This window comes from Taeniopygia guttata, chromosome 5, assembly GCF_048771995.1.
Source record: "Taeniopygia guttata chromosome 5, bTaeGut7.mat, whole genome shotgun sequence".
NCBI lineage: Eukaryota > Metazoa > Chordata > Aves > Passeriformes > Estrildidae > Taeniopygia > Taeniopygia guttata.
Window position 1 is genome coordinate 44,740,542 of NC_133030.1, and position 12,141 is coordinate 44,752,682.

The window sequence follows — 12,141 nt, forward strand, 5'->3', positions numbered from 1 at the left end:
GCAACTTCAGCTTTTGAAACAGGAGAGCTATTGTTTGCAAAAATTATAAAAGTTAGATATTGCTGGATTGTAATCAGAGCAATGTCCCTCATTTTTGCTGTCAACATTCCCAGAAGCATTGCAGATTTTTTAATAACTTGTTTACTGGATTCTGCTATGTTGTACTCTCATACAGAGCACTAAAATATTCTTCATATTTAAAATCTAATTTAGTTAGTTACATAGAAAAGCAAGTAAATTCATATTCACAGCAACCCAGACATGCTTACAGTAAAGAGCAGTGTTGTGCTAGAGTAGAAAGTATTTAAGCATTAAAAAAAAAAATTATCCAAGATGGAATGTGATTCAGGGATCACTTTCATTCAGATGCAAATATTAGCTATAAGGCTAATATTAAGCTACGACAACAAGAATAAAAGCGTTCTGAAATTTTAATTTAATCATTAATTGCTTTCCATCCCTTTTACTGTTCATTTTCGTCTATAAGTGCTTCTAAATTCTACAGTTACATCAAAATCACAGGACTTTGCATGATGTCCTTCTGCACATCCATTTTTGACAAGGCTGTGTTGTCAGATATTGACCTGCAGCTCACATTAACTTCAGTATCAATTATTTCTGTGGGGTGACAGGGCTTAGAGAGAGATAAAGTTGTTACTAACACATTGCAGATACAAGGAGTTTAACACAGGTACTGTAAAATTTGGCTGTAAAAAGCAGTGCCACAAAAATTTATGAAAATATTTTCTGCATGTTATAGATATGAGAGCACATCCAGGTTGCAGACTTCTCATTTTTAGTCATAAAAACTATAATCAGTATATCAAAAATACCTACTGATTTCCTTTCAGAGTAATACTAACATTTTCATTCATGAAAAACCAGTCAGTGCTACCCAGTGCAGAGACTATGCCTTGCAAGCCAGAGATGAACTGATATGTAGGTTCCTTAGCTCAAAAATGGATTTTAGAATAATAGGGGTTTTTTTGTATTGGTTTTTAATATATTTTCTTTATTTACTTTGTTGTAATAGTTAGTAAAAATGTGTCTGAGCTTTGAATATCCAAGGAGTATTTTCACCATCACTGAAGACTGGTTTCCATCAAAAATTTGAGAAGTAAATATAAGAAAATTGCTTTGTTTTGCATTGTAAAATTTTATTTTTTATTTTTATTTTGACATTTCTTCTTAGGATGACATAATTACACAATAAAAATAAATTATTTTTTCTATTTAGTAAATGTAATCTCAAAAGTAATTAAGTACTCTCAAGTCTGCTGTAAAACAATAGGAACTGAAGGGCATAAAATTCACAGCTCATTCATGTAACAGCTATTTGATGCTAAAATAGAGGACCAATGCATTTTTGAAAGCACAATATTGAAGCACTGTATTTCAGTACAGCATTTTAAAAAACAGAATGCCTGATACTAGCCTATAAAATCTGTATGTATTTAGTACATACATAAAAAATTGCCTGATTTACCAAAAGCTAAACAGAACAAAGATTTAAATCATCATTTTTTGTGTATGCAATACCACATTTTTGATTATTGAAAACCACTGCTTTGGGTAAGAAATTAGTAACAGGTCATCAAAGGGTTAAAGTATAAAAAACAGGCTATCAGAAGGGACGGCAATTTTTAATATGTGAAATATACAAAAGGTTTTATTTTAAAATTATCTGCTTTTCTACTTTAAAAACTGAAATTGTACAGACAATTATTATTTCAGACCAATATGGAAAAAATATTATTTCTTAAACCACAAAGGGACAGTTTTACATAATGTCATGAATGGAACTTTAGCCTTCAGTAAAGAGGAAACAAAATTCACTTTGTAATATGAACCTCTATGAAAGGTGGAAGAGAGACAAATATTACATGCTATCTAGACTGCCTTGCCAAGAGGGTACATTTAAGAAAGGATTTCCTGGCTTTGGAGTCCATAAGTCTACTCAGTAAGAATTTTTTCTGTGTGCGTGTGTGTGTGTGTGGTTTGACATCTCTTCTGTTCTTCCACACCTTTTAGAAAATTTTATAAAAGGGTATAAAACGGATGAAAACCCAGTCACATGGGCAAAGGCAAATATACTAGGCACTGAACATACTTAAAGTTTTAAAGTAAAATTGTTAACCCAGTATTAATTTCTGTCCTATATAGTACAGAAGTTGATTCCATACTTGATGTGAGGGAGATCAGACTGCTTGTCCTTAGTTTTCTAACAATATAAACCTGTAGTGATCCTGTTATAAGAATACATACTTCAGATTTCTAAGTTACCAGTCAGGAAAAAATGTATAAATACATAAATGTTTTTACAAATTCCTTAGGAAAAAGACAGGACATTGTATTTCTGGTACTACTTCTCAGCTAAGACTCTCAAAGGCCCATTTATTTACCTACTTTCATGTCACAAAAACATTTAAACTTTGGTAAAACAGTTATCCATCAGCAATCCATGCACCAGACTTGGCTACCACATAAGGTGTTTTGAGAACATGATGTACTGCTTAATAATATATTTTAAAGTGACCTTTCTATGTTTTGGGCATAATTTGTAGGTACCATAAAGTCTGCAAGCTGGTGACATTTAATTTTGCAATTTTTAAGTTTCAGCAGACCAAACCAGTTAAAATATTTTAAATGCCATACTTCCACCTCTGCTCTGAACTAATAAAAAAAAAAAATTACAAATGCTGGATCCACTTAAAGTAAGTTTAGTTTATAGTAGCTGTGGCTTGAGTTAAACTCTGTTTCATGACATCAACACTCTTTGTAGAGAGCAGAAGTTTATTTGTTGATTTCTTTCTTGTTCCTGTCATGGCCATTGAGATCAGAACAGATGGATGTGCCTGTTTTGTTTTCTTGACCCTCTGAATGAGGAGATGTGCCAGAAGTCTGCAAAAAGCCAATGCCAGTGCTACCATTCACAGCATAATACACACCAAAAGGTAAAGAAAACTTTTTAATTATGTCAGTTTTTTTTTTGTTTGTTTGTTTTGTTTTTTTTTTAGTTTTAGCAATTTAAGTTCATGGAAAATGAACAGAGAATAAACTTAATCTTTCTCTCATTTCTGTGTCTGATTTTAATGTTCTCAGCATGTTGTTCTGTTTGAAACAGGCTGAACACAAGGTGATTGTCAAGGAAGTGCACTGTCCAGAGCACCCACTGGGACTACATAACACTTCATGAGATTATTGGAAAAAAAAAAAAGAGTCCTCTTTTGAGATGGCACATCATGGCCTGTGAATTATACCTGAGTCACCTACACTGCTTAAAAATGACAGGGCTTCAGAGAAGAAATAAGCTTTCTAAATATGACAGAAGTCTGCAAAACAAAATTGTTTGAATGGTGTTAATGTTGCTACAGTACTTTGATAGCTTTGGCAAATCTCTTAAGGCATGCTAGCAGTGATCCAGTCAGAAGCAGCTGAGAGGAGAATAAAACAAGAACCATCAGAAACACATGCATTTCTTTAGACAGCAGAATTCTTAGACAAAAAAATATTCTTTGATTTGGTCTTTGAGACCACTGTAATGCAAAATTGTGTCCAATTTGCTTAGAAATACAAATGTGCAATATTGTATTTCCATAGTATTTTACAATCAATATAACACATCTTCTGTAAAAGAGTACAAAACAGAATAAATAAATGAACATTAAACATTGCTTTTAAAATTTTCACAACCACATAGAAGTGCCTTTCAACACTCTTGATACAGATGGGTGAGATTCAGATTCTTTAAAGTGCCTAACTAAGGTCATCTAATAAAACTGTTCTGGCCAAAAGAATAATTCTAAACAATGTATAATACATATATGCGGACCCTGAAACCAAGATGTGAATTTTTACTCGCTTCAAGAAAATTTTGTTTTATCACCTTTTTCTTAAATGATTTTTTCAAACTGAGGGACCTAAAATCACAAATGTGTCTGTACAACACTGTGTAATTACTCTCTCTCATAGTAATAGGCAATTTCTGAATATTTTTTCATTATTAATTATGTTATTAAACATAATAAAAAAACAAGTGTCAGAACAATTCCTGTGCAGGGGTAAATAAGGTCATAGCAAAGATTAATGTCACAGGTATTTCACTTCACAGTATTTCAGGAATACAATAAATTGAGTCTAAGAGGACTGCAGAAACAAATACAAGAGAACAGCAAAATCCCAGAAAGCCTTTGCTGTGCAAGCCACCTAAATTTTCAGAAGAGTTCATCAGAATCACTCCTGGTGCTCTTTCACTTGAGTGTTTGGCAATTTTTGAAGCATTAAGGGCTCATCACTCCTAAAGGAGATGGAATTACTACTGTTCAAAACCAAAAAAAAAGTGGAATGGAATTTACCACAGAGAAAACTGGTGTGGTTTCGTAAAGTATTCTACTGCTTTCCTCCTTCTGCTTGCAGCTTCATTTCACTAACAGCAGCATTAGTAGAATCTTCCTTGGTGCCGCCTGTATCCAAAGGAACGATCCCTTTCATAAGTGCTAGAAATAAGTCACACAAAAAAGGTGATTAAGCATCTTCAGAATCATACATTAAGTCCAGTTAGACTAAATGATCTTAGAGATCTTTTCAAACCTATGATTCCTAGATTTGGTTGACTGGCCATTAGTTTTTATTTAAAACATGTATTTCATTGTATGATATTATAATTTATTCAGCAAGTAATACAGTATTAATAAATATTCAATATTCATAAGGCTGTGAATTGAAAAGAGAATATTTTCTCTGTTTTCTAGAGAAATAGATTTTAATACTCTATAATACAGCCATAATCATGAGCTTTCTTATACACAAGAAGGGCAGACTAAGTTTTAAATAAAAATATTATTTCACTAAGATATATTTTCCATTTATTTTTCCAGAATTTTTGTTTAGATTATACAAACCTGTCAAAAAATTTGTGAAGAAATATCTTTACCAATAGAATGGACTTAAGTCACTAAGTGACACTGCACAGGGGCTCATACAATGTCATACTGTGTATATACCTTCACAGCAGGGTACATATAAAGTGCTTATATCTAAATATATTGTATTGCATCAAAATCCAGACTATATGAATTGCCAAAACATCTTATAATAATTGCCAAATCATCTTATAATAATATAGGATACATAATAATTTATCTTATAATAAAATGCTGAAGAAAAAGAGTCAAATATTCAAACATTTAGCAAAAGGTAGAAATTAAGGGAAGGAAAGTGGCTAGCAGCTTATACAATATACCTGTCTTCTAATGGCCTTCTTTATAGCACAAGCATGTAAGAAAAGTGGTCCTATTGAATATCCAGAGTGTAATTTTTAACAACCCAGTAAAATTGTAGCAGTACATAAACAAAAGTTATTTAACAAGGAGCAAGACTTCACAGTTTGGTTAGGAGGGGTGAGATGTTTTCAGTTTCAGAAGAAGGAAATCACTGTGTTTGGGACATTGGTGTAACAGTGAGTTCAAAGTTTTCAGCATAAAGTTTTCAGAATTGGTTCAAAGCTCTGCTGCTGTACACTATGTCAGTTGTACCTCCTGTGGACAGTATTCAAAGTAAGATGAAAAATCATGAAGAAAGTTCATTGCTTAACTACTTAACTAATTCAATTTGCATTTTTCTGAGTGATTATGTCAAGTTTCCAGTCATTCCAAGTTCTTATGCTTAAGCAGCCCTAGGTTTTGCTCTAGAGGGGTGCCCACAGCATAGTGATGCTGTAATATCTTCTTACTTGTAAGTACATTACATTATTTATAAATGCTAATAAAAATAGTCATAAGAAATTATAAAAAAGTGTACATAGAGGGATAAAGACAAGCACCAGCAATACAGCTCAAGAGTTAATTGTTTTGACATTTGTCTACATTCAGGACAACTCGGTTTTATTCAGCTGTAGTATCAGCCCTACTACATACCATGTTGACACTAGAGTGTTGTCCATCAGAACTTGTGAAGCCCTGGAACATAAATTCCCAACAACAATAGAAAGCCTCTAGGACATATGGTTTCTGGGAAACCATCCAGGTTAAAACCTCAAAGTGATGAAATGTCCAAAGAGAAAGGCAAGACTCAACTCACATAGCTAATGCAAAGCATGTGTAACTCTGGGGATTTTTGTACTCAAAATTTCAGGAAAATACAGTGGCCATAAAAACAGTTTCTGAGGATTATTCTTTAGATAACAACTAGCAGTGACTAGTTGGACTAACCATTTTGGTCTGATAATAATATAGACTGCAAACCACATCTACTGAATGTTTCCTCGAATAAAGTATTTTCTCATTTCAACTTCTTAATTTCTAAGAAAATGGGTACATAAATAAAAGTATATTCCCTCAATATTTTAAAATATGTTTGTAATGGAAAAGCTGTTATAATTGCAGAAATTATACAAGAAAAAAACCCACCATGTTGATGTTAATTACTTTACTTTTAACTGCTTGCTGCATTGGCAAATTTTTAGTAAAAATATATATATGGAAGCAGATTGTTGTTCCCTTATTTATTTTTCCATACTATTTATCCTTCTTTCATCAAGCAATTTTAAACTTAAATCCCATGATCTCCCTCACAGATAAGTTAAATTATATCAAATGAGTCTGCTTCCTTCCAGGTGCTCTCTAATGTCATAGGAGACCCAGACTGGGAAGAAAGCCTCTAGTACTAGTTATTGAATCTGCAGTCTGTAAGACTTCATGAGTTGAAGAGAGATGGAATGGGGAAATATAAATCAGAAAGGCTTGCAAACTTCTCCAAAAGGTAAGTGAAAGAAAAAAAAAATCCATACTTCTTTTTTCTGAAGAAGGAGACAATTAATCACAGAAAATAGATGATGACATGTATAGGATGATTTATTAAAAGCTACAGTAGGTTTGGGAGCAAAGATGTCAAATTATACTTCACTGTCAAAGTCTCAAATTATAATTAATTAATATCATTACTGAAATTAAAAGTTCATTATATTTTTGTGATTATCATGACTGAAGTAGCTGACTTTTCATTTACCACTCACTGAAAAATCTCCCTAATGCTAATTACCACAGCAGAATTTTCACTGTCCTCAAGAACTATACCAATAACTTCAAAATACACATTTGACTGGTAGAAATCAGATTCAGCATAAAGTGACAATCAGTCAAAAACCAAAGTCTGTGGACTAATCTACATATTTCAGCGCCATAAGCACTAAGGGGTGAATTGAATAACCACTGTCTTTTGTTAATCTTTTTTTTTTTTTTTTTTGTATTTCCAGAAAGTTTAGTACTTAGTGCTGGTAAAAAAACAGTTGAATCAGAGAACAAATATGCACAACTATTTAATCAGATTGGTATTCAGATCACATAGATCCTATTTCTCTTAAAACTGCCTAAAATGTATTTAAAAGTTTTAAAGCAACAAAGTCCTAGCTTGTTTAATTCAGTTTAAGCAGTATAAAGACATAGTAATATTTTAGGAACATTTATGCTGCATTTTTAAATATCAGTAAATTTTTTCAGTGACCATTTTTGGAATTCTTGAGACTGGAAGAGACTGCTGGAGGCCATTTATCTGAACATCCTGTGAGGCATCAGTTACTTCTTTTCTATACTCAAACCAGGTTTAGCCGTACTTTGATTTGCACAACTTTGACAGAGATGATGTTTGGGAAAACAGAAAAATCAACTCTAAATCAAGGTAAAGTGTTCCTGAAGTACAGATGATACAGAGGTATTTGTGTCTATGCTTTATTCCCACTACTGTTATTCAGTATGCTCTGCAAAAACATACTAACACCAACCCATAGATTCTGAAAGGAAAAGAAACCAATCACCTTTAACCTCATCAGATCAGCTCAAGACTTAGTGGTGAGCAGTAATGTACCACAGCACCCATTCTAAGATGCAACGCTTTCAAAGTGCAATGAAGCCTGAAATAGGACTTACCACTACATAGAATGCAACTTTCTAAATAGGTTCCCAGTACACAAACTGGATATATTCAAAATAAATGGAAGATGATACCCTTCTGAAGAGAAGTATTTTGATATCCATGTACTGATATGCTCAAAAACCCCTTAAAAACCTGGTCTTTAGTTTAATTTTGACACTCATGCAAAGGTGTACCCAATCAAGACCTAATATGCCCTATGTTTTATTAAACATTTCCCAGCTGTATCAGAGATCCCATGACTTCGCATGAACACAAGTTGAACATGTACAAGGAAGTAGAGAAAAAACAGTTAAAAACACTATTGAAGTAGAATTACTGAATTCAACTTTCACTGAGAAAATGCTACACAAGCATGAGACTGACTGGTACACATGAAAGATCTTGGAAAGAATCCATGTTTGAGGACATCTCTCTGGTCCCTTGAGGGTCTACACAGCTTACACAGGTATTACTCATTAAGCAGAGATTCAGAATTCAAGGGCAGCCCTTTTCTTTGGCCTAGATAAACAAAATATATTGTATGTTCCAGTCAAAAATCCCAAGCAACTGTCAGTGGGATGTAATGAAGTACTTCCTAGGCAAAGACATCTATCCAGCATCTAAAACTAAAACACAGAAGGATATTTAAGATGGTTCCAGTACTTCTTTTTTGAAACGTAGAGCCTCACTCTTTCAAGAAAAAAAAAAATTAGAAGAAAAAAATATGTAACCTGCAGATTTTTTTCTGTGATATAATACTTACAACCTGAACTTGAAAGCAGTGAACTGCACAAAAAGCTGTTTTGAGTTCGCCAACTAGAAGAGTGAGCAGCCACTTCTACATTAGAAATTTCAGCATCCATTTTCACATCCTATGGGAACCAAAGAAAAATAATTTTATCTGTTACTATCAATCAGCTGTAAACTTTTACAAAAAGTAGTAGCACGCATACAGGCATATGCTGTGATGTCATTAACACTGGAAAGGACTGATTTGAATTCTCTGAATTCTCAGTATTGCACTTAGATTCAAATTAATTTGCTTACGAGTTTTATCCCCACTTCATCACATAAAATGTCTGCAAAAAACTGCTTCACCTTGAGAAAAGCACTGACAGCATTGCAAGTTTTTACCACAGCAGCATGTTGTAAAAATGCTCCTTCCTGCTCACATCACATCCACAGTTCAGGACATACCATATGACAGACATCAGTGAATGATGACTTCCTCACCAATTAATGGTTCATATTAATTCACTGGAATTCCACAAGTAGTGATAAATATAAATATCTTTTCTCTGCCACTGAGGAAACTGAAAGTTAATTGATTTCTCATATTGAAATACCTAAAGGTGCTTTTGAATTTTTTTGTTAAACCATTAAATAAAATCTTAAGTACAATGTTACTATTTCTGGCTAAGCCCATACAGCATAGCTTCTTGGTGAGGAAAGTCATTTGGTTTATAAGCTAAAAAGAGAAGATAAATTTAAAAAGGTCATTTAAACAAAAATCCCTTAAAAATCTCTATTAGCTCTGCAGCAAGTAGTGTACAGTTAAAATCCCATCCAAAATAAGATTAAAAGCTTGGCTTGGTATCCAAATTACTCAGTTTCTTGAAATGAGAAGAGGTAGTAATGAATAAGTGCATCAGTTCATAAAACACACAATTTTACTACTGAATTCTTATCATAAACAGACTCAGGGCATTTTGTTAAAACATCTTGCAATTTATCATTCATGTTGATACTTAATTTTATGTTGATAATTAAGATTTGAAAAAAATAAACATAAAAAAAAATCTACATTAATTTAGAGATACAATAAGCTTTTGTTCCATCACTGAAGGATTTACTCCTGTTAAGACTAATGGGAATTATACATATTAATCCCCTTTTGTGCTGATGAGAGACTTAATACCTAAAGTGTTCCTAGCACAATAACAATTTTTAAAGAATAAAAAAAGTTAAAGTTATCTTTCCATTCTGCTTCCAGAAATGTTTTTAAAAAAGAGCTTTTAAACAAGAAAGGTGCTTCTAACACTATCTGCAATACAAAATGACTTTCTCTTTACAGAAATATTAAGGTATAGAATGTGCCTTTTGTCATGTGCCTTATTGACAATTACATCTGTTATGCTGTGTTTGAGTAGATGGTCAATAGTCTGTGGCAGGGAAACTCTCCTAAAATATTTGTATCTCTATATCAAAATATTTATCTCTAGTTTTCCTCTGGCTTTCTGCTTTGATTTTGCATCTGTTGCTATTTTCTTTTAATATGTTATATTTATGGGATTTTCCACCAATTTCATCTTTATCTATTATTATTTGGCCCTTTCTTAGTTGAAAAATCAAGACTGTTGTACCTGATGGTCTTCTGCAAGTCTACAGCCTACTTTTATTACTGGAAATCTTTCATTTTAAAACATACAAATAGAAATTATAATTTTCCTGGGGTTTTAAGCAACAGGTATTTTAAAGCCATCTGATAAGACTACAGAAGAGTAGGAAGATTGAGTGGGAACAAAAGAAATCAAAAGAAAGAAAGAAAAAGTCCTGTTTTTAGAGGAACATTCAACTTTGCTTTAATTTTTCCTCCTTAAAATGAAAAAAGACTGGGACACAAGATTAGATAATGCCTGTCTGAAATCAATGTTGGCAAGCAAGCTGAAACAAGTGTATTATAAAAAAGACTAGAAATAAAAACATAACAGAGAAAAAAGATTAATTTCAGAAGTAATTTCATAGAAAATGATCAATGTAAAAATTTTATAAGAAACATGGATTTTCTCATCACCTATTAAATATCTGTCTATGGGCACTATGTACACAGCGTGAACCAAAAATATCAGAAAGAATCAACTTTGGTGTCCTCAAACCTACACTCTTTCAGCAATCAATTTTAGAGACTGCCAACTGACAAACAGTAAAATAAATAAATAAATAAATAAATAAATAAATAAATAAATAAAAGGCATTTGAGTTTGTTTCAAAGAAGGGTAAGAAAGGCAAGCATTAAAAAGGTTTTTTTTTAGTCTAAGCTAGCCTGATCACTGAAATCAGATTAGCACCCGTCTGTTACTTGGTTTTGAACATTCTGTTCTATTTGCAACAGCCGTGACACCAAAGAGTACTATATGTCAAGCAAAAACCCAATTATGCCTGACTAAATGGAAACAATTAAATGCTCCCAGTTGTCTAAAGAAAGAGAATTGTTTTGGAATCAGCTTTGTACTGGATTCTGATTATTGAGTTCAAATCACACAAGCTCAGTAAGTTCAGTCAGCTTAGTGCAATCTTATGCTCTACCATCAGCTGATTTGCATTCCAGTTAGCTTTTCAATGTTTTCCAAATTTCAGTAGCTACTGACTTAGTAATGCTAGTGTGGAGGGAAGAGAAATTCACCAGCAGCAAACTGATTGTGCCTGTTTCCTCCTTTCAATTCTTTCTTACAGAAGAGCAAGACAGCTTTTCCAAGTAACTTAATACCATCTTACAACAGCAATTTACTAGGTTAAAATATTCTGTATTTATTTTACCTTTTCCACTTTTTAAAACACATACTGTAAGTATGTCTCATCTTACAGAAGGAAGATGGTTACATATAAGTTGGGGAACACAAACATCTTTTTGATAGAGTGTGTGACCCTTGATTTAAACTCAATTGCTTAGAGACACAGGTATGATGCATTGCCAAAGAAACTGATTTGATTGAGACATGTAGCAGAAATACTACTATGATTCTTCAGATCTGATCACTTTTTTTTCAATCACTTCCATAAGAAATCATAGTTCTGCTGAAGTAAGCTGCTATCACAATGACAGTGACATGACAATGAACAAGGTAGTAAGGGAAAGAAAGTATGGTAATAATTGGAAAGTTGAACTCATTACAGGCAAAGTTGGTAAAGAAGAGCACTGGAGGGTGTTAGTTATTCATGCTTAGCACTGCTGTAAGTCCAGTGAGTGACCTTTAGCAAATCACTTCCCTTCTGTTTGCCTGGATTTTATTTATGTATGAAAGAGACATCATACAGAATTGTTTGCGAAGAATGGAAATATCAACTACTGAAGAATGACTACATGTAATTTATAAATTAGTCAACCTTTTTATAGGGGAAATGGGTTTCTTTATCTTTTACTTGAAAGGACAAGAGAAAATTGAACAAGTAAAAAATTGCTATAGACAGCAATTTGACAAAGCAGGTAAACACTTCAGAGTAGAAAGATACTGT

General features: G+C 32.9%; 1 protein-coding gene across 6 annotated transcripts in view; it reads right to left on the reverse strand.

The window, feature by feature from the left end:
* Positions 1 to 1,136: 1,136 nt before the first annotated feature.
* CEP128 (centrosomal protein 128) overlaps positions 1,137 to 12,141 on the reverse strand; it is a 96,385-nt gene continuing 85,380 nt past the window's right edge. For all 6 annotated transcript variants that reach the window (XM_030274777.4, XM_072930306.1, XM_072930305.1 and 3 more), the window contains 2 exons: positions 8,672 to 8,780; positions 1,137 to 4,496 (listed from right to left, as the gene is read on the reverse strand). In XM_030274777.4, the coding sequence (XP_030130637.4) occupies positions 4,390 to 4,496; positions 8,672 to 8,780 (216 nt within the window). In that variant the 3' untranslated portion in view covers positions 1,137 to 4,389. The remainder of the gene's footprint in view (positions 4,497 to 8,671; positions 8,781 to 12,141) is intronic.